Below are 23318 nucleotides of genomic sequence, written 5' to 3'. Positions count from 1 at the left end.
ACTTTCAACCACATGAACTTTCATCTACCTAAAGTGGCTTATGCTGTAACTGTCTATCTAGATCACGGGCGTCAAACATATGGCCGGGGGGGGGGGGGGTGAATCGGGCCCCTGGAGGGCTCCTTTCAGGCCCCCAAGCAAATGGCTGTCATCTGCTTCCTTCTCCCTCTCTTGTTTCTTTCTCCATAACAGTTTGCTTTGCAAGGCCTGCTCAATCACACAGGAGCTACAGAGCAAAGCCTCTATTTTCTCCATTGGCTAAGGCTCTTCCCTTGGGGAGGAAGGAGGGAAGGCAGAGCATGTTTTTCCAGGCTCTCTCAATCACACAGCAGAGCTACTGAGCCAAGCCTCTCTTCCTTCTATTGGCTGAGGCTCCTCCCTCTCCATACCCTGGGGAAGGAAGGAAAGAGCCTCAGCTTTCTTTACCCAGTCCCCTGGATTCCATGAGAGAAATACAAAGAAAGCACCTTTAAGACCAACAAGTGCTAATTAGGGTTTGTAGAATCTTTCGGGCTCAAGTGCCGTGTTCTACTGGAGAAAGTTTTCCTTCCAGACGTTTCGTTCTCAGCTGCGGAGAACATCCTCAGTGGCGCTGCAGCCGGAGCAGGCGCAGATGAGAACAAAACGTCTGGAAGGAAAACTTTCTCCAGAAGAACACGGCACTTGAGCCCGAAAGATTCTACAAACCCTAATGATGTTACCAGCCATGAAAACCTGAAATCTTTGATAACATGTGCTAATGTTTTAAGCTTTTAAATATATATATATATATGTAATATGTTTGACTGCGTCCTTTATATCTCTGTACCTAATCTTAAATAGGTACACACATGGCATGGCCCAACACAACATGGCCCGGCCCAACAGGGTCTTATTTATGCCAGATCCGTCCTTCATAATGAATGGGTTTGACACCCCTGGTCTAGATCAGGGGTGTCAAACATCAAGCCTGCAAGCCTAATCTGGCCCTCAGAAGGCTCCAATCGGGCCTGCTAGAAAATGGCCATCGCCTGCTTCCTTCTCTCTCGCCATTTTTTATTTCTCCCCTTGATGAGGAAGCCGAGCAAAGCAGCCTCTTGCTTTCCCTCTTCCCCCCTCCCTCTACCAAAGGGAGGAAGAGCCATGGCCAGGGAAAAGCCATCCATAGGTATTCGAGACTAACCCATCCCTCAAAGCTAAAACATCACCGTGAAATGGCTTCCCAGCCTCTGTTAGAAGATGCCCCAGGAGCAAGACATGAATTTAAGATAGGAGAGGGAATCATCCCAAAGAGAGGCACAACTGTGGAACTCTCCCCCCGGCCAGTTCAGGAAGGTCACGGCAGCCCAAGCCCATGGATTCTTTTGAATCATTTATACCCCCACTTCCCACCATAAGAACTTACTCAAAGCAACTGAATGTTCCCCTAAAGAACTGAGATGGGATCTCCTTGCCTGGTTTGGCTATTGAATGTGCAGGGAAAACATGGGATAGAAGGATATTAATAAAAAGTATGTCCCAAGAAACCCGCTTTCTTTGGTCTCATTGTTTTAAAATGCTTTGACCATATTCAGTGAGCAAAACAAACCCCCTGCATGATTTTCGCTTTGGGGATTTGGACGTTCCCGTGCAACAGGCTGCTCCACTGCAAGGGTGTGAGCTACACACCTGCCCACATGGCTGGACTGCATTGCTGCAAGACTTGCACAAGGCACACCTCCTAGGTGGCTAGCCTCCCCCTTTTCAGCAGATGGGGGGAGTGTGGGGAAAGAATTAACCCGTACATATTCCCTGTTGCTCAGTACATGGCGGAGCTAATGAAGGGGTTCAGGGAGACACGCATTCAGGCACAAAAGCAATCAAATGGGGAGCTAGGTAGGAAGCACAAGAGCCAAAGCCATGCGGGTGCCATGATCAAATCAGACCCAAACACAGGAGCAGGCTAGGAAACCCCATGCCAGCATCCTGGAAGGTTTTAAAGCATACCACCCCGGTACAGGAGGGAGACCAAGATTATTAGGGGGGGCGGAGCACCTTCCCTATGAGGAAAGGCTGAAGAGTCTGGGGCTTTTCAGTTCAGAAAAGAGATGAGTAAGGGGGACATGACAGAAGTTTATAAAATTATGCCTGGGGTGGAGAGAGCTGACAAAGAGAAATTTTTTCTCCCTCATCCAAAACACTGAAGCTGATGGATAGTAGGTTCAGGAAGGACAAAAGTATTTTACACAGGGAGTGATTAAAATGTGGAATTCGCAGTCAGAGGATGTAGTGATGGCCACAGGAATAAACAGCTTTAAAGGGGGATTAGACAGATTCATGGAGAAGAGGTCTGTTAGTGGCCACTAGCCATGGTGACTGAGGGGAACCTCCACATTCAGAGGTACTAATCCTCTGAATCCCAGAGTCAGGAAGCAACGTGAGGTCAAGGCCACAGCCTCTATGCCCTGTTGCTGGTCACTGTGTGAGACAGTATTATGTGTGAGACAGTATTATGGTTATTACCTTTAAAGCCCTATATGGTCGAGGACCTGCCTACCTCAGGGACCGCCTCTCCCCATATATCCCCAGGAGAGCGTTAAGATCTAGCTCCCAAAACCTCCTACAAATCCCGGGGCCAAGAGAGGCCAGACTGAAGGTAACTCGGGAGCAAGCCTTTTCATTAATGGCCCCTCGCTGGTGGAACCAACTTCCAGAGGGGGTGCGAGCCCTGCGGGACCTGAACCAGTTCCGCAGGGCTTGCAAAACCTCTCTTTTCCAGCTCGCATTTGAATTAGGACCAGACTAAACTGATTAAATCATCGTAACTTTAGCCATCTTATGGGTAACTGAAACTGATGTTTGATAGTATGTAATTGGGATGACAGAATTTATAGCACCTATTTTTATCTATTTTAATCTATTTATGTAACTGTACTATATTTAAAATGTTGTTTATCTGTCTTAATTAAATAATAATAATAATAATAACTTTATTTTTATATCCCGCCCTCCCCCGCCGAAGCGGGCTCAGGGCGGCTAACAGACATGGGGATCCCATGATTCGTAAAACAATGTAAACAATTTAAATATATCAATTGCATAATAGATTTTTAAAATAGATAAAATGTATAAAATGGGTGCTAAATACTGTAATCATAATATCCACAAGATGGCTAGATGTCCACATGTCAGATTAATCGGGTTCTATCTCGAAAGCAAGCTGGAAAAGAAATGTTTTGCAAGCCCTGCGGAATTGGTTCAGGTCCCGCAGGGCTCGCACCATCTCTGGAAGGTGGTTCCACCAACGAGGGGCCATCACTGAGAAGGCCCGCTCCCTAGTAGCCTTCAACCTGGCATCTCTTGGCCCAGGGATTGTTAGTAAGTTCTGAGAGCTAGATCTCAGTGTTCTCTGCGGCACATATGGGGAGAGGCGGTCCCTTAGGTAGGCAGGTCCTCGGCCATATAGGGCTTTAAAGGTAATAACCAGCACTTTATAGCGAACACGGTACACAACCGGCAGCCAATGCAGATCCCGCAGCCCAGGCCGCGCAGGTTCCCACCGTGGTAGTCCCTCCAACAGCCTGGCCGCCGCGTTCTGGACTACCTGAAGTCTCCGTGTTCGGTATAAGGGCAGCCCCATGTAGAGGGCATTGCAGTAGTCTAGTCTCGAAGTGACCGTTGCGTGGATCACAGTTGCTAGGTCGTTGCGCTCCAAGAAGTGAGCCAGCTGCCTCGCCCTCTTGAGATGGAAGAAGGCGGATCTAGCAGTGGCAGCTATCTGGGCCTCCATTGATAGAGAGGATTCCAGTAGCACTCCCAGGCTTTTGACTTTGCGCACTGGTACCAGTGGCGCACTGTCAAAAGCCGGTAGAGTAATCTCCCCTCCCGGTCCGCCGCGGCCCACGCAAAGGACCTCAGTCTTCGCCGGATTTAACTTCAGCCCGCTCAGCCTGAGCCAGTCAGCCACGGCTTGTAATGCCCGGTCCAAATTTATAGGGACATCACCAGCCCGGCCGTCCATCAATAGATAGAGCTGGGTGTCATCTGCATATTGGTGACAACCCAGCCCATACCTCTGTGCAATCTGGGCAAGGGGGCGCATAAAGATGTTAAACAACATCGGGGAGAGAACTGCTCCCTGGGGCACACCACAATGAAGTGGGTGCCTCTGAGACAGCTCCCCCCCAATTGCCACCCTTTGTCCCCGACCATCAAGAAAGGAGGAGAGCCACTGTAAGGCTAGCCCCCGAATTCTTGCGTCGGCGAGGCGGCGGGTCAGCAGCCGATGGTCGACCATATCGAACGCAGCCGATAGGTCTAGCAACAGCAATACCGCCGAGCCGCTTCGATCCAGTTGTCGTCGGAGGTCATCCATGAGGGCGACCAGGACTGTTTCCGTCCCATGGCCCGGGCGAAAGCCGGACTGGCATGGGTCTAAGATGGAAGCGTCCTCCAGAAATTCCTGTAACTGCACTGCCACAGCCCTCTCGATAATTTTGCCCAAAAAGGGCAAATTTGAGACCGGCCGGTAGTGCGCCAATTCGGCCGGGTCTGATGACGGTTTTTTCAAGAGAGGGCGGACCAATGTCTCTTTCAGGGGTGTTGGAAAAGCACCCTCTGAAAGGGATCGATTTATAATATCCCGTATAGGATATCTTAATTCCTCCTGGCAGGCCTTAATTAGCCAGGAGGGGCATGGGTCCAGATCACAAGTCGTGGATCGCGCAGTACCAAGAATTCTGTCGACTTCCTCCAAGCTGAGCGGGTCGAAGCAATCCAGAGTTAACTCAGAAGACACGCATTGGGCTTCGAGTTCACTTACTGCCTCCAAATTGGCAGGGCAGTCATGGCGGAGCGATTGGACCTTATCCGCAAAAAATTTCGCAAAAGCCTCACAGCCAATCTCCAATTCCTTAGCTTTTAAGTTGCCTTGAGGCAATGTAGTCAGGTTCCGAATTATTCTAAATAATTGGGCTGGGCGCGAATTTGCAGATGCAATCTTAGCCGCAAAGTATGTTTTCTTTGCGGCCTTGATTGCCATCTCATAGGACTTCATAAACTTCCTATAAGATGTTCTAGTCGCCTCGTCACGAGTACGCCGCCATTGCCTCTCTAGCCGTCTAAGGCCTTGTTTCAGCTGGCGTAATTCCGGGGTATACCACGGAGCCAGCTTAGTCCGGGGCCGCAGAGGGCGCCGAGGTGCGATCTCCTCGATGGCCCTAGAGAGCCGGCTATTCCAGGTCTCAATCAGGCCATCGAGGGAGTCGCCAGAGGGCCAGGGATCCCGCAGAGCCATCTGGAACCATTCCGGGTCCATTTGGCTCCGCGGGCGAGCCATAATCGGCTCCTCGCCTAAACAGGTTTGGGGAGGCATATCTACACGGGCCTTGAGGGCGAAGTGATCCGACCATGGCACTACCTCTGCAGTTATATCGCTCACTACGATCCCAGCCGCAAAGATCAGGTCTAACATGTGTCCGGCCTGGTGGGTGGGGGTTGCAACAAATTGAGAGAGTCCCAGTGTCGCCATGGAAGACACTAGGTCCGCCGCCTGACTGGAGGACGGGTCATCAGCATGGACGTTGAAGTCACCCAGGATTATCAGCCTTGGGTGCTCCAGCGCCCAGCCTGTCGCCGCCTCGAGCAGGGACGGTAAGGCGTTGGCTGGTGCGTTAGGCGTACGGTACACCAGCCAAATCGCCAACCCCTCTCCATCCCCCCACGCCAGACCAGCACATTCAATGCCCTCAATCTTTGGGGCCGGGAGTGCCCTGAAGGAGTAAGCCTCCCGTGCAAATAATGCCACTCCTCCCCCCCGCCCGCTAGTCCGCGATTGGTGGAAGACTGAGTAACCTGGGGGAGCTGTTTGCGAGAGGGCTACTGTATCACCCTCCCGGATCCAGGTCTCAGTCACGCAAGCCAGGTCCATATTCTGCTCGAGCATAAACTCTCGGAGAGTTGAGGTCTTATTATTAATGGACCTGGCGTTGCATAACACCAATGACGGAGGCGGGTTACACCTGGCCCTACTACCTGTCACCCTTGGGATGGGCCGCAGATTGGAGGGGGGCCGAGCACCAACTTGTCTCTGTCCTCCTCCCTTATAATATCTGCTCCCACCGCCATACCTCCCCCTCCCCAGGAGCACTGGAATCCCTGAGCCGGCCATTCCTCGCTGGCAGCAGCTGCTATAAGTCACTATCAAGGCTGGTATCTGATCGCTCTCTCCTGTGTAAAGTGCACAGTGCAGAGTCCAGAACACGAATCATGACGTGTCATGTCTGTGAGCCGCCCTGAGCCCGCCTTCTGGTGGGGGAGGGCGGGATATAAGAATAAAATTTGATTTGATTTGATTGATTTGATTTGATGCTGGACTAGATGGACTATTGGTCTGATCCAACAGGGCTCTTCTTATGTTCTTAGCCCCACCCTGGCAAGTTGCTTGAAATGGCTATCAAGTTTCAGCAAAAGGACATGAGAGAGAAGAGAGCGTACTTAGGAAGCTGAAGCCAGGTCTTCCCCTACCTCAGCCCAACTCCACATACAGCATAGGGCAGGGGTGTCAAACTCATTTGTTATGAGGGCTGGATCGGACATAAATGAGACCTTGTTGGGCTGGGCTATGTGTGTCATAAAATGTAACGCCATGTAGCAGAGATATAAATTTAGCACTCATTGATCTTAAAGGTGCTTTGTTTGTATGTCTCCTGTGCGATCCAGGGAACTGGGCAAATGAAGCGCTGGCTCTTTCCTTCCTTCCCCAGGGGAAAAGGACGGGGAGGAGCCTCAGACAACAGAAGGAAGAGAAGCTTGGCTCAGTAGCTCCTGTGCAAATGAGCAAGCCTGACAAAGCAAGCTGTGATGCAGAATGAAGCAAGAGAGAGGGAGAAGGAAGCAGATGACAGCCAGTTGCTTGGGGGCCTAATACAGATCAAAGAATGTGACTTATGAGGGATGGTCAGAATTTTTTTTTTAATGGGGAGGAATAATTAAAAACCCAAAGCTTTGCCTGTAGCCCAAAATGAGCAGAAACAGAACAGAGGTGCCTGCCACTAACTGCTGCAGCCTGATTTGGCAAAGCCAAAGCAGAGAGCCCTTGAAGAGCAAAGGTGTCAAGCAAGAGTCCATCCTCCCCCAAAAAACTTTCCTCCAGGGAAACTTTGCGGGTCACCAGAAAATGCTCTGTGGAGGCAGCAGAGGCAAGAGAGACGTGGGGAGCCAGAGACAAGAGCACACGGGGAGCCAATTGCACCACGACACCCTCACCCCACACGGGAGGAGGAAGCGTCTCACCGTCCCTGTTGATGATAGAGATCAGGAGCTTCAGGTAGTTCTGCGTCTGCTGCACCAGGTCCCAGCTCTGAGAAAGGATGGGGAGAGAGAAAGAGGAACAGGAGAAATGAACACTTTGACCATATTATCAAATCTTTGGAATGACTCTAATACACGGTTCCCAAACAAAAATCTAATTGGTGTTTTACTGGCAGCTGCAAAATCTGTAATTGCATACAATTGGAAAAACTATTCATCCGTCAACCATCACGCAGTGGCACTGTAAAACTGCAGGGTTATTGTATAATGGAAAGGAAAGCAGATCAAGTTTCCTTGTCAGAGACTATTCATAATAACCCCAAATTTGCAGAACAGTGGCTTCCGGTGTTAGAATACAGGACGTGCAATGACACGCTAAAAGCAGTGGTGCAGTCAGTGCACTGTTATAGTACATTAGCACACTTCTGAAACTGTCAATATTATTACATTAATTATTTCTGCAATGCTTTTCTTTCTTTCCTTCATTCATTTCTTGGTAATTGTAAATTCATAGGTTTACCTATAGAATGTGCAATACATATTTGCTGTATGCTTGGTAAGCTAAAATAAAAATTTTAAGTTCAAAAACAGATGAGCAAAGTTTGAGACGAGTGGCAACTTTAAAACCAACGAAGTTTAATTCTGGGTATAAGCTTTTGTGCGCAACCACACTTTGCCAAATACTCTGTCCTAAAGAATGTCTCCTTGCAATTCATGATCATCACTTGCTTCATCACCTGCACATTCTCTTTGCATTCAGTTATACCCCATCTTTCTCCCCAATGGGGCCCGAAGCAGCTTATTTTGTTCTCCTCTCCACCATTTTATCTTCTCCATGACCCTGTGAGGTAGGATAAGTGGAAGAAGAAGACAGCAGATGTACACCCCGCCCTTCTCTCTGAATCAGAGACTCAGAGCGGCTTATAATCTCCTATGTCTTCTCCCCCCACAACAGACACCCTGTGAGGTGGGTGGGGCTGAGAGGGCTCTCACAGCAGCTGCCCTTTCAAGGACAACTCCTGTGATAGCTATGGCTGACCCAAGGCCATTGCAGCAGCTGCAAGTGGAGGAGTGGGGAATCAAACCTGGTTCTCCCAGTTAAGAGTCTGCACTAAAGTGGAGGGCATGTGATTGGCCCAAGGTCATCACCCTCCATGGAAGAACTAGGATTTGAACCTGGGTGTCCCAAATCCTAGTCTGGCACTAACCACTATACCACTCAGCCCTCTGGTTAGAGTGGACTGGTTCTTCCCCTCTCTGGACTACACCCTACTTCTGCTGTCAAAGACACTCATCACAGCATCTTTCTCTCATTGCGTCACTGCTAGAAATCTTACTGCCAAACCCTCAAAACTACAGATTCCCCCCACAGTATCAGCAAAGGCAAAGTGAAATCTTTATATGTGGCATCACGAGCTACAGACAGGTCTTCGTGCTCCCTGGGTCACAATGCAAGGAAAAACAAAACTATCTGGGTGCAAGACAAAACAACAACAAAAAAGGAAACAACTACTGGCCTAGGAAGGTCAAGGCATCATTGAATCTCCAAAAAATATTCAGTACATATCACCAAGTTAAAACCTCATAAGTTACTCAGTGCTCCTACTGCCCTTATGTGGCTGAAAGCCACTAAACACATTCAGTCCAGTATTAAAAGTAGGTGGTCCACGGAGAACCGGTCCGCTTTGCAAGCCATTTTGGATCTCAAATCCTTCTTCCAGGGACCATTCTTATAAGTATTTTACAGTTTCCCAGGTCCAGTAGTGCCAAAAGAATTCTTAGCTTTCTCTAATTAGCACGCATAATAGCAGGAATGCCATAGTAAGTACTATCCTTATTAGCAATGCCGGTGTGCGCATTGCTACATTGCTGATCATGAGCAGAGCTTGGACTGCAGTACTGCAGTTTTACCACTCTGCGCCACGGAGCTCCTTTTTCTAGCCTTATTTATCACTTCCAAAATGCTCAAAGCGTATCCCATTTCCTCCTCAGAACACCCACCCTGGGGCGTATGCTCAGCTGACCCATGAGTAGCGAGACCCTGGCTCTCCAGAAGAAAACTTCACACCCCAGCAAGGCCTCGAATGCCCATCTCCCCCTACTTCAAGCACAAACGCTCTGGCCACCGCCCAACCCATCATAACAAAACAAGGTTTATTGTAACGGCAACATCTGAAGTTGCCTGGCTGCAGAGTTGGGGAAGGATTTCAAGCAGAGATCCGGGCTAATTGCAAGAAAAAAAATAGTTGCAAAGGGAGGGGGGGACACAAAGCAAAGAAGAAAGTTCAGAAGGGAGGGGAGAAGAACAAAGCTTCCCTTTTCTGACTCATTAGTCAATTGTTTTAAGAGACTGTTTAGTTCCACAGGATGGGTTCCCAAGACCCCTTGCAGGAGTGAGGATGCAGAGAAAGGGGGGGGGGGGAGAAATCACTCTCTGGCCTTCTAGTAGAGCGCGTGCAAAAAGACTGATTAGAGTCCATGAATATCATGCTGGGTCCCGACCCACTTCTTCAGCAAGGTCCCCAAAATGGGGGATGTTGCAGTAGAATGGGCTGCTGTGCCTGGACACACGAGACCGGGAGAGCCCTTGGAACTGCAGGCAGAGAAGATCAGCACTCTCTTCCCCTCCCCCCCCCCACCTGAAACAGCACACTTCACCTGTAATTGGAGTGGTTTGGTGAGAAAATTTCACAATGTGCTCATCTTGGAATAACCCCACTGAGCTGCCCACAGAGTCCTAACCCATTTCCAACCACTGGCCTAGGATTGGCTCAGCAATCTCTCCTCCCTGGCAAGCAGCAAGATTGGGGGGGGGGGGGGGGAGAGAGGCTTCCAAGCTCAGAGATCATATAATTACTTCTCCTAACAGGTGACCTGCGTCTCCCTTCCTAGGGGCACCCAGAATGGCTCAAGGCACCAGGGTCCAAACAAATTTGCACAAGGGGCCATTCTGGCCTCTGCTTTGTGCAGGATCACACTTTTTGAGCTTCATACAGAAACACAGAAGGTTGGAAGGATGGTATTGCTGAAGGCAGAAGTGAGCACTCACTGCAAAATCTGGTATTTCAAAAACCTCACCATCTTTTTTTTTTTTAAAATTCAAGTTTCTAGCACTCATGGCAAAAGGCAGGAAGCAGTGGATACTGGGGGAGAAAGGTCATCCCTCTCTAAGAAGACAAAGACAGCTGCAGATTTATACCCCGCCCTTCTCTCTGAATCAGACTCAGAGCAACTTACAATCTCCTTTTCCCCCCCACAACAGACACCCTCTGTGAGGTGAATGGGGCTGAGAGGGCTCTCACAGAAGCTGCCATTTCAAGGACAGCTCCTGAGATAGCTATGGCCAACCCAAGGCCATTCCAGCAGCTGCAAGTGGAGGAGTGGGGAATCAAACCTGGTTCTCCCAGATAAGAGTTCACACACTTAACCACTACACCAAACTGGCTCTCTAGAGGACCTCCAGTCCTTTCTGCTCTTCTAACTGTTTCCAAAAACCACTCTAAAGCTCATCACTTCATTGGGGACAGCACACAAACTCCTATATAATTCCAAGGAGCTGTATCCCCTTTATCACCCATCATCTTTTCCTGGAGCCCAGCCCCCCTGCCCCAAACACTGAGAGTTTATTTTCCACAATCTCCCCCTCCTGACTTGTCTTCCTCCATTCTGCTCTAACAAAGCAAGTTTGTATTCTGCAACCTGACACCCCCCTGCCTGCCAACTTACAAATAAAGACAAACAAGCAAAAAACATTTTCTGCTAGGGTTCACTTAATGCCAGTCACAATATGTTGAGGTTCTAAAGACAAGACTCTCCACAGGCAAGCTCTCCCCCCCACCCCACCCCATCAAGTGGCTAGCACCACCTGGCTGCCGAAACACAGAAAGGAAAATGACTGACGTTCCCCACCAAGCTTGGTGAGGAATGTGCTCAAAAAAATGCAATTAATGGCATGCTACGCTTGGCAGAATCTAGGTGAAATTGCAGGGCACCGGCACAATAGTACAGGCTGTTGCTTTGTCGTCAGTGGGATTTAAGTAAGGCATGCAGGCGTTGGCTGTCATAGCAATTCCCATCCCCCCTCCAAAAAAAGACATCACTCTATCATCAGAAGCACGATTCACCAGGTATTGCAACTGCTTAATCACCATTATTTTTCATTTCTGAATCTTCTTTCTTCTCCTTCCAAAGGGGCAGGCTGTCCTGGTTCTCGGAGACAGGCTTACATGGAGAGATCACACCCCTCCCTTAACAGAGAACAATGAGTCCTTGAGGAGGGGGGAATTGCTATCTTTCTCAAGCATTTGACAGAAAAGGTTAAGGAAGACAGGGCGAGTTTTAAAGAAAGGAGGAAGGCAGAAATAAATACATGTTTTACTCAAAGAGTTTGAGCGGGGGGTGGGTAGAGAGGCACACGAGGAAGAAGAGACAGACACTTGGAAAAAATATGGCATTTTAGGATGACTAAGCTCAGAAAGTCACGGAAGGGAACACTGAGATGAGAACTCAGATGAAAGTGCAGAGAAGGTCAAGGAGCATGAAGCACTTGGGTGCTCTGGGAACACAAGCAGAGACTCTGCAAGAATGGAAAAATCCTCCCCGAGAGCAGCTCATAATCAGGGCCAGTTTCTCAGACTGCGGAGCAGAGAGGTGGCTAATATCGCTCATGACATTAGTGCCCACCTCATTACAACACTGCTGTGGTGCTCAGCACTGCTCCTGTTGCAGTCCAAGGAACAAGAAGATGGTGGAGTGTCCAGGGAGGAAGGGATTCAGTTGACCCTTCATGCTCTGCTTGTCAATTCTCTGTTGGCTCCTACTGGAAACAAGATGCTGACGAGGCAGGTCATTGCCTACTCCAGAAAAGTGGTTAAGTGTGCAGACTCTTATCTGGGAGAACCGGGTGTGAATCCCCACTCCTCCACTTGCAGCTGCTGGAATGGCCTTGGGTCAGCCATAGCTCTCGTATAGCTGTCCTTGAAAGAGTAGCTGCTGTGAGAGCTCTCTCAGCCCCACCCACTTCACAGGGTGTCTGTTGTCGGGGGAGAAGATATAGGAGATTGTAAGCTGCTCTGAGTCTCTGATTGGATTTATGATATTGATAAATCCAACATCAGCCTCCTCCTCCTCCTCTTCTGCCATGGACTCACAGAGCAGCACTTGGGGAAAAAGGCATTGCTTCTCCCTTGGTACCCCCCCTCCTTTCGTTCACTAGGACGGGATGCAGGGACATGATGCAGCTTCTAAAGCTAAGCCAGTCTGGCTGTGCAAACTGCCTGGAAGACGACTGCAGAGACACCAAAGATGAGCTGTGCTCAGCTTCAGAGGAAGGGAAGGCATGCGAGTAATATATTCGCTTATAAAATATGGATAATGATGACCTACTTTGAGAGATTGTCATAAAGACCAAAAAGTGCCAAGCTGGTGAAAAGCAGGCGGTTTCTGGTGGCGGTCTCTAGAATATGCAGTTGTGGGTGCAGAGAGTGCTACCTCAAGAAGCAAAGGAGGCGAAGTGCTGCCCCCCACCCTTGCCAAGAGACCCCACTGCCAAGCTGTCACCCCCCCCCCTTTGCTCACCTTACCTGATACTCACTCCAGTCGATGTTCAGTGACTGCGTCAGAGAAGCAGGGATGCTGAGTGGAGCATCAACGTAATCCTGCAAAGAAACGGGCATACAGTTCTTCATAGGTGCAAGACACAGGTTGGGCCAGAGATGGCACTGCAGATTGGAGTCCGAGCTGAGATTAAAGCCCTGTGTTCCCACCCAAGCATACTAACCATGGGAACCAAAGTCCACTGCAAAACAGGCCTCACCCAAATTCCCAGGCAAGTAAACCTCACAGTTCGGTAGCATCTTCTAACCAGGAGTAAATAAAGTCTGCGGACTTCGTTCTACCCAGTTAAGCAAACACTGGTGGCAGGACAACTGCTCCTCCTCGCTGCCTGCGCTCGACACTTTCCCATGAGTGACTCTTCAAGGTGTTGGCAGTTTTGATACTGGATGTCCCATTGGTGGCCCACAGGACCAATAATTCTACCTGATTCTAGATCAAGACAGGTTCTAAAAGTTTGCCCAGTCACAAGCTAAGGAAAATATCTCCAGATTCTAAGAAAGAGATCTCACATGTTGTTGTATCTCTTTGTGTCTCCCGTTTATAAACATATACGCAAGTGTCCAGTGCTTAAACCAGTGCGTAGGTGCTTCTCAATATGTATTTATAGTCCACCTTTCTCACTGAGATTCAGAACTGATGACACAGCGCAAGTCAAACAGGATGGGACCAGTGTTCCCTCTAAGCTGACTTAGCATGAGCTAGTTCACAGATTTTTAGCCTTCAGCTCACACATTTTTGTCTTAGCTCAGGAAGGATGACCCCAGAGCATACTAATTTATGAAGTGGCTCACAACTTTAATGCCAGTAGCTCACAAAGAAGGATTTTTGCTCACAAGATTCTGCACCTTAGAGGGAACATTGGATGGGACATCCATTCAACAGCACAATAAGCTTTGGACCAGCAGAAATCAGTGAAGGCCCCACTTCTAGATGGCACCCACTGGATTACAGTGCCTGACCTCTCACGAAAGGGCCAGATGAAACAACAGATGCACTTTGGAGCCCCAGGCCTCTGCCAGGAGAGCAGAAGTGCCTCCACTTCCATCAGTTGGCCATCTCCTGACAAATTTATTGTCCTGTTACTCCATGAACTGCATTCAAAATACCATCCTTCCTATAAAACTCAGCTCACAGTCCCAGTGGCAGCGGAACAGATCACAGAGTGAGGCACACACCACACACACACACGAAACTGGCTCTGCCACAGTTATCATAGAATCATAGAGTTGGAAGGGAGCTCTAGGGTCATCTAGTCAACAGTCTGCACAATGCAGGAAACTCACAAAAAACCTCCCCCTAAATTCACAGAATCTTCATTGCTGTCAGATAGCCATCTAGCCTCTGTTTAAAAACCTCCAAGGAAGGAGAGCCCACCACCTCCGCCCCGAGGAAGCCTGTTCCACTGAGGAATCGTTCTAATGGTCAGGAAGTTGACTATGTTACTACCATGCTCTTCTGGGCAGGAGGAACAGGCCTCTAGGCCGCAGTGCTTCCAAAAAGATTCTTCCCAGAGGCTGACCTGACAGAAGAGGAGCTGGGCATTTCCCTGGCCACTATGAGGTCTGTCCAGGCAGCAATGGTGCTATCCTGGAATGGAAGCAAGACCCAGACTTAGAGTGCTGGATTTCTAGACAGAACGGCTCGTCAAGTTCCTGGGGAAACCACCTGCCGGCCCGGCAGCCTCTTCCTCTAATCCCTGCTATATTAAGACACTTTGACACTAACTCCTGGTGACGGAACCACTCAGGACACTTGAACCAATTCACACGCTCCAGGGTCCAGCTCTGATGAAGAAAACACACCTATAGGGTATGAATTAACATGTCCCAAAGGGAGACTGACTAGTGAGATGACCTGTCAATGGAGCCAGTTCACAAAGAGCTTAGCTTCACCCATCCTCCACATGCCTAGATCAGGAATGTTTCAAAGCATTCCATTCAAAAGTCAAACCCGCCAATCCACTTTGACATCAGCCTCATACCTGCTTCCAGTTGAAAACAAGTCCCTCCGCCATGTAATCCCGCTCTTTGTACTCCTTGAAAAATTCACAGCCTGTGAAAGGGGAGGGGGAGAGAAATGGGTCGTGGGAGAGAGGGGGGGGATGAATCAATGTGTGCAGAGACAGATGGAACTGCCGTCGAGTAAGGCCTCTTCCTCTCTGCCCCAAGAACCACACGCCCTGGAGCAGGCTGCATATGGGTGCCAGAGCTGGGCTGTCACTGGGAGTCAGAGCAGCAGTCAGCTGGCTACATGGCAACAGCCCCCTCTGGCAGCCCACAATCCCAGGTGACAGGCAGCTCCGACTTGGAAAGAGACAAGGCTGGCCACCGAAAGACAAAACCAGCCGAGGGCTTAAGAGGCTGTGATCTCGCTTGGCCCCACAGAGAACGTGCTGCAGACCAGAGTACAGCTCTCTCATAACCACCAGCATTAGGCCCTGGGCTAGGACTGACAAAGGATAGGTCCTCAGCCTTATTTGCCATCATGGCAGCTACAAGCATAGCCAGCTTCAAGAGGGGATTGGATAAACATATGGAGCAGAGGTCCATCAGTGGCTATTAGTCACAGCGTATTGTTGGAACTCTCTGTCTGGGACAGATGGTCTGTATTCTTGGTGCTGGGGGGGGGGCAAAGCAGAAGGGCTTCTAGCCCCAATTGTGAATCTTCTGATGGCACTTGGGGTTTTGTTTTCAGGTTTTTTTGCCACGGTGTGACACAAAGTGTTGGACTGGATGGGTCATTCGCCTGATCCAACATGGCTTCTCTTAGGTTGTTATGGCTGTAACTGTGCCAATGGAAGCCAGACCTGGCATGCCCAGTCGTGATGGTTGATGGCCATGAACATGAACTGCTTCTTTAAACCCATGGTTCCCGAACTATTCTGCATCCGCAACATAAAAAGGTTCATGCCTGCCAGTCACACAAAAATGCTGCCAAGAGCACGAAAGCAGAACACTTGGCCTGTTTAAAAAAAATCACCAACACTGTCACCATCCACCTTGGTTGAGGTGTCTTGGCCACATACTTATAAGGTACAGCATGAAACATCCATGCCATAGCACATGCATCAAAAAGGTTTGCATCGCATGAGCTGTGCTGCTTTGATTCAGAACCAGTTCTCTCTCCCCTATACAAGAGCACACCCTAGACGAACTCAGAGTTTTTACACAACCGCCTCCACACAACTCAACTTTGGAGCCATTTCGAAGTCATGTCCTAGAGCTGGAAATTTATCCAAGGGCTGCTGCAGCTTTAAGTGGAACACTCCCATTGTGGGCTTCCCTTCCATTAGGAGATGTTAAGTGCATATGCACACATTTTCCCCATGCCAGAACTCCCTGGGAACATCCTGTAACGTTTCAAGGCTCCATGAAATTTCCAGGTCAGCCTTGCCTAGCCAGAATTTCCCTACAATGTTGAAGCCCCTTCTGACTGTGTAGCAGAGGAACCTCTGGAGACAGCAGAGGAAAAGATGCAAAGTTTTGGCAGGGCGGGTGAACAGTGATGCTGCAGCCAAGAAAGTACCCATATGTGGGCATCCGTCGCTGCTTGCAGCCTCACTATTTTTCAGCTAAGAGACATCATAAATTTTAAACAAGACAGTGTAATGTAGAGGTCATGGTGTTTTGACAAAGCTTGCACACAGAACTTCAAATAAACAAGAGCGTGTAGCAAAAAGACATTCACAGAAGACAGTTCAAAAATAGTCTTTCCAATCACAAAGGAGTAACAATATTCCAGTATTTAGTTCAAAGAACTAAAGGAAGCCCTTCCACAGACATTCTAGTTATCAAGATGTTTCATCCGTCTTTCTTCAGTTTGGAGCTGGTTCTCCTGGAAATCTAACAGACATGTTCTGAACCTTGTTGGTCTTCTATGAATGTACTGTAAAGACTGGGTTCCAGTGATAAATGAGCCTCCAAACTGAAGACAGATGAAACATCTTGATATCTACAACAGACGTCTTTGGAAAGGCTTCCTTTAGTTATTTGAACTAAATACTGGAATATTGTTACTCCTTTGTGATTGAAAAGACTATTTTTGAACTGTGAATGTCTTTTTGCTACATGCTCTTATTTGAAGTTTTATTTGCAAGCTCTGTCAGAATACCACTGACTTCTACATTACACAGTCTTGTCATTTAAAATTTATGGTGTCTCTTAGCGGTTTTTTATTTACACAGCTGTACACTGAGATCCTATAGTTTCGCCTCACTATTTTTCAGCAGCACCCTCCGTCCAGTTTGAAGCTGGTCATGTCACTCCCACTTACCACATGAACAGTTGATCATTAATCATTCAGGCACACACACCCCAGTACCTCATTGTAGGCTGCCGCCTGACCCTCTGAACACCCTCTCCGTACCTGGGTATGGGGCAGAGAGGAGGGTGAAGTCGGCGTAGCGCTGAGCTTTATCCACCTTCTCAGAAGACGTCACACTGAGAAAGGGAGACAGGGAAAAGCACCACAGTGATGGGAGGCTTTATGGCATTGGAGAGCAAAGGGGGGAGGGACCCAACCTCCGTCCTGCATCAATGACTTCTTTTCCTCCACAATCAACCCATACAGCTTATACATTTTATGACCTCCTGATAATTAAGGCATGGCCTAATCTGCATTCAGTGATCCCAAGAATGCTCTTCTTGCTCTAGAATTGTCTTCCTGGCTCAAGCAAGACATCATTTTCACCAGCACACACGGGATAGCCCACAGGGTGTGGCCCACTGCCGATACAGCAATCCACCTTTTGCCCACCTTCTGCATTAGCCATATGTGAAGCTGCCTTATGCGGAATCAGACCCTTGGTCCAAAGTCAGTCTATTCAGACTGGCAGCAGCTCTCCAGAGACTCAGGTGGAGAGGGCTTTCACTGCACCTGCTGCCTGGTCCTTTTATCTGGAGATGCTGGGGGTTGAACCTGGGAGCTTCTGCGTGCCAAGCAGAAGCTCTACCCCACAGCCACAGCCCCTCCCCAGAAGCGTTGCAGGACAACAGTAGTGAACTGGCTCACCTGGAATAGGCACTCTGGAGAGTACAACTTCCTCCCTGGGGCAGAGTAATGGAACCAACTGAAGTCTGCCCTTTGGTCCACTTGTCCCCCTCCTCTTCTTCTGCCTTGGGGAATTCTCTGTTATGGGAGGCTTTCCCTTGCAGCCTCCAAGCTACCTTGCTCTTTTCCTTCAACACCCATCCTTGTCAGTACTTCTTCCTTCCACTCCATCCTCACTGCTCTCACATCAAGTCATCCCCCTCCCCCCCACACACATTTCTCTTCATCCTTTCTCTCTTTCCACTGATCTTGAGTCTATAGCTCCTCTGGGGAAAGTATACTATCACCTCTGGGACTTGTTACTGCAGCTATGTCAACGGAAACAGCAATGAGGCAGACATCCCAAGTTACACACCAAGAGAAGGATTTGGCCAGACTAGTAATAGTTCATGTGCCCTAGTGCAGCAGAGGGCAGACAGTCAAAGAGAAGTGGCAAGTATTGCAGAAGCAACAAGAGGTTAGAAGCAGGGCATGGAAATCTTGGGCTGTCACCAAATGCTTCACTTAAGACTATTGCCCTGAAGACTAGAATTTCACTTGAAAACAGATGAGAAGTGAGCTTCCTAGGAAGTGAAACCCTATGCCAATATCACATCCTGCCCACCCCCCACCCTCCCTCTATGCTGTGGAGTCTTGTAAGCAAAAATTCTACTTTGTGTGCTACTGCAATAAAAGTTGTGAGCTTTTGCATAAATTAGTTTGTTCTGAGCTAAGACAAAAATATGTGAACCAGAGGCTAAAAAACTGAGCTAGCTCACACTAACTCAGCTTAGGGGGGAAAAGAACTGCAGATTTATACCCCGCCTTTCTCTATGAATCAGAGACTTAGTTTCTAGCACTCATGGCAAAAGGCAGGAAGCAGTGGATACCTGGGGGAGAAAGGTCATCCCTCTCTAAGAAGACAAAGACTGCTGCAGATTTATACCCCGCCCTTCTCTCTGAATCAGACTCAGAGCAACTTACAATCTCCTATGTCTTCTCCCTCCACAACAGACATCCTGTGAGGTGGGTGGGGCTGAGAGGGCTCTGACAGCAGCTGCCCTTTCAAGGACAACTCCTGTGATAGCTATGGCTAACCCAAGGCCATTCCAGCAGCTGCAAGTGGAGGAGTGGGGAATCAAACCTGGTTCTCCCAGAAAAGAGTCCGTGCACTTAACTACTACAGCAAACTGGCTCTCAGTCCCCCCCATACCTGACTGAGGTTAGTTTTTATTTTTGCATGGCTGTGATGCAGTATAGTACCATGCTTAGACTATGATCTAAAGCAGGGGGTGTCAAACATGCAGCCTGTGGGCTGGATCAGGCCCGCAGAGGGCTCCAATCAGGCCCTCCAGCAACTGGCTGTCATCTGCTGCTTTTTTCGGTCGCCATTTTGTGTTTCTCCCTGGACAGGCCAGAGCAGCAAAGCAGCCTTTCCCTCTCCCCCCTCCCTTTTCCCAAAGGGAGGAGGGAGGAGCAGCCTCAGCCAATAAGGGAGCTTAGCTCTATAGCTCTGCTGGTTGATTAAGTTTGCCAGGCTCAATTAATCACTATGCAGAGCTACTGAGACAAGCCTCTCTTCCTTCTAATGAATGGCTGAGGCTCCTCCCCCTCCTTCTGCCCTGGGGAACAAAAGAAAGAGCCAGAGCTTCCTTTGCCCAGTCCCCACCATCAGGACAGCTACAAAGAATGCTGTTAAACTAGCAACATTTTAGTGAAGGTATGAGCTTTTTGCCTTGCTACAGAGAGAGAGAGTTTGGTTGGGCTTGTAACTGGGTTCCCCTCCTCTTTTTTACTGTACTCATGCCCTCCAGTCTTTCTCAATAGGAAAGCATGTGAACTATTTAGAAGAAAAATATCAGCATTAGGCTGAGAGTGTGTTCCACCCCAGGTTTACCCAGCAAATTTTCCTTTTTTTCACATTTTCCTTTGATTGAGGGTCTTGAATTTAGACTTCCCAGATAGTAGGCTGACACTGACCACTGTACATGGCTGTGTCTCTGTTCTTGTAGTTGTTTTTTTTGGGGGGGTGGTTTGAGTTGTAGTCATTTTTCTGGGGAAAATTATAGTTTTGTAGACAAGCACGTAGCCCTCAGTCTGTGCCATGGTGCCTTCACATGTTCTTGACTAGTACTTGAAGCAACTTCTGTACAAAAGCTCACAAGGCCCGGCTGCTTCATGTTCCTCTGGGTCTTAGGCTCAAAGCATTGACCATGAGATGGCTGTAATGAATGTCAATGAATCAAAAGTAGGTTTGCAAATTACAGATGTGCACACCTGAACAGCACATATTCAGGACTGGTACAGCACAGACATTGGCTGCAGTTTTTGATGCAATAATTCATAGCAAGAGGTGACATTTATCAGAGACTGTAAAACAAAATATTGCAAGCAGGCTAATATTTTAAGCAAAAAAAAAATCTTTACTTGTGTGTCTGTGCCCTTTATAAAGTTTATATGTCCACTACCTGGCATTACATTTTATGTACACATGGCTTGGCCCGACAAGGTCTCATTTATATCAAATCCAGCCCTCATAACAAATGAGTTCGACACCCCTGATCTAAAGGACTTGAGTCTGAATTCCTGCTCAGCCATGAAGCCCACTAAAGGACCTTGGTTGGTCTCTCAGTCTCACCTTGCTCATCACTGTGGGAGAAACACTGGGGAAGGAAGGACCACATAAGCAATCCCTGGTCTCCCTAGAGAAAGTAGGGATGGGATTAAAAAAATGCACTGGATGGGTAAATAGACTGAAGAGGGGAACAGAACAACCTGCTCCATCCCATCTTTAGAGTTATACAGTATCTAGAATGGCAGATAATCCAAGACTTCAATCTTCATCTGCACAGAGAACTCAACTTTCAGATCACAATTACTACACAGTAGGAAGCCTGCCAGCATGTGTGATGTGCTTTCAAAAAAAAAATCTCCATAAGCAGGGAACGGTTTTACAGCATTGCAAATGATGATCCACATGCTACGTTATGTGAGACAGCAGGTTATGGTCTAATTCCCTTTAGCACGTGTGTGTGGTTTTTTGTTGTTTTTTTTAAAAACCCTCCCTGCATGCAGTGGGCCAGCACATTAAAAGGGCTTGCTGTAGCTTTCTTACTATTTGATGTGCTACTTTATTACACCCAGGGACTGTTTTCTGTGTGGGAGCATTCGAGAAACAGGACACATTTCCTTTCTTTCCCAGTCAGAAGTGGACCAATCCTGCCATCCCAATTCCATGTTGAGGGCAGAATGCAGCATGCACTCACCAAGTGCCATTTCCCCTATAAAACGAAACCCCTATGGGGAGCCAGAGCTGCCCTTGCACACCTCTTTCCTCAAGGAACTGCACCTTGTTTGGGAAGGACAGAGCTAAAGAGTCATCCTTGGACTGCCCTCCTTTTTAAAAGTTGCCAAATGCTTCTGCACAAGAAAGTTGGGTTGCAGCACCCAGCCTGTGGCACTGAAGGGGGCTTCCTCTATGCTGCCCACCACCAGTGTTCCCTCTAAGCTGAGTTAGTGTGAGCTAGCTCAGTTTTTTTTAGCCTCCAGTTCATACATTTTGGTCTTAGCTCAGGAAAAATGGCCCCAGAGCAAACTCATTTATGCAGTAGCTTACCCTAGTTCACAAAGTAGATTTTTTGCTCACAAGTCCCCACAGCTTAGAGGAAGCATTGCCCACCACATATCAATATTTAGACATAAATGCACCCAGACTTACTTCAGGCCAAACTTCACTTTCTTGTTCTCCACCATCAAGTCACAGATGTACTTGACAGACAGGTATCGCAACAGCTTGATGTCATGGCCCCGGACCTTGTCGAACAGCTGCGAGTCTGCATTTCTGAAACACAGAATGAGATAAGTCATTCCCCCAAAAAACCAAATGGGGAAAGGCAGTCAGCAAAGCCAACTTGCTTCCAGAATCAGATGCCTGCCCAGCCCCAGGTGCCAAATCCCCACACAGCAGCTGTGTCAACTTTATACAGGCTAAGGGAAGTGACCAAGTGAGAAGCTCTCCTATGTGAGCTCCATATGCTTCAGTTGCATGAGAGAGCTTCCCAACGGAGAGTATCCCCAGGTCAGCAGGAAGGCATCTGAAGAGCCTCTCCACAAAATGACCAGCAGGAAGCTGCACCAGGCATCTGTCCAGGAACACACTCATCTGCTCAGCAATCCAGAATTCCCCTGGTTCCCCATCTCATTCCCAGTCCAGAGACAGTTTTGCAGGCCCCACTGATCACTCCGGAGGATTCTCTCATCCCTTCATTAAAAATCACACCTTTTGAAGATACTTGAAGGGAAACTTAAGCAGCATAAACCATTTATGTTTATAGCATGCTCACTGTTCCATCAGCAGTGCATAAGCAAACCCTTCAGGGCTGACTGACATGCCTGGATCTGGCCAAAAAGGAACAGCTTTACAAGCTACAACTGTGCCCTCCAATACTGGCAGCAACTGGGGTGGCACTGCGACTGCCTTGTGTGCAAGCCCTGCTATCCTAGCTTTGGCCCATCCACCCAAGGGCACCAGACCACCACATCTTCCTTCTCCAGCCCTGGCCTAAGAACCAGGATCAGTCTAATTCCTTAGATCTAAGGACAGCTTAATTGGAAGGACAGGCAGCCTGGTTCTCTGGCACAGCCCACCCACCCTCCAGTGCCAGAGGCACACCAGAAACATTCCTGAAGAAAAAAAAAAGACGAAGAGATTTATATCCCGGCCCTTCACTACCCAAAGTAGTTTCGGAGCAGCTTACAGTCTTCCTTTCCCTTCCCCTCACCATAACAGACACCCCATGGGGTAGGTGGAGCTGAGAGAGCTCTGACAGAAACTGCACTTGAGAGGAACAGCTCTGTGAGAACTTTTGACTGACTCAAGGTCACATCAGCAGGAGCATGTGGAAGAGTAGGGAATCAAACCCAGTTCTCCCAGATTAGAGTCTGCACACTTAACCACAACACCAAGCTGGCAAAAGCGACAGGAAAAATCTGCCCATCTTAAATTTCTCCCCATCAAGCCAAATAGCTTGGAAAAGAAATTAAGGACCGTATCTGCCCTTCTCAGAATCATACACAGACCTGAAGGCTGAATCCTCTTCTGACAGGTCCTCAGTATCCGCCCAGGCATCATCTGAGCCCCCTGCAGAGAAGCCACCAAAAAGGACAACAGGTTAGCAGGCAGGGCCACGGCTGTACCCAGCGTGATTTTCAACAATGAGGCAGAATTTGTTTTGGTTGATATCCACACAATTCCTGTATAGGATGGCTCCCAACATCCCATCCACTGCAAAGGAAGACAGAGTGACATACATGGTTTTCCCTTCTTTGTGATGAGGAAGCCTTGTAAGATCACGCTTGTCTAATGGGAACTGCTCACTCCCTTTCACACAAGCCAGACCAACACT

The 23318-nt window shown here is 48.5% G+C and overlaps 1 protein-coding gene across 2 annotated transcripts in view; it reads right to left on the bottom strand.

Moving 5' to 3' along the window:
* The window catches only part of MTMR14 (myotubularin related protein 14), a 92647-nt gene that overhangs the window by 51161 nt on the left and 18168 nt on the right, over positions 1 to 23318 (bottom strand). For both annotated transcript variants that reach the window (XM_060239339.1, XM_060239340.1), the window contains exons 5-10: positions 22993 to 23053; positions 21632 to 21754; positions 17251 to 17324; positions 14867 to 14937; positions 12852 to 12926; positions 7252 to 7318 (exon numbers count right to left, since the gene is read on the bottom strand). In XM_060239339.1, the coding sequence (XP_060095322.1) occupies positions 7252 to 7318; positions 12852 to 12926; positions 14867 to 14937; positions 17251 to 17324; positions 21632 to 21754; positions 22993 to 23053 (471 nt within the window). The remainder of the gene's footprint in view (positions 1 to 7251; positions 7319 to 12851; positions 12927 to 14866; positions 14938 to 17250; positions 17325 to 21631; positions 21755 to 22992; positions 23054 to 23318) is intronic.

Source organism: Heteronotia binoei, chromosome 5, assembly GCF_032191835.1.
Source record: "Heteronotia binoei isolate CCM8104 ecotype False Entrance Well chromosome 5, APGP_CSIRO_Hbin_v1, whole genome shotgun sequence".
NCBI classification, from domain to species: Eukaryota; Metazoa; Chordata; class Lepidosauria; order Squamata; family Gekkonidae; genus Heteronotia; species Heteronotia binoei.
The sequence above is the reverse complement of the archived record's forward strand: the minus strand, read 5'-3'. Positions and strand labels throughout refer to the sequence as shown.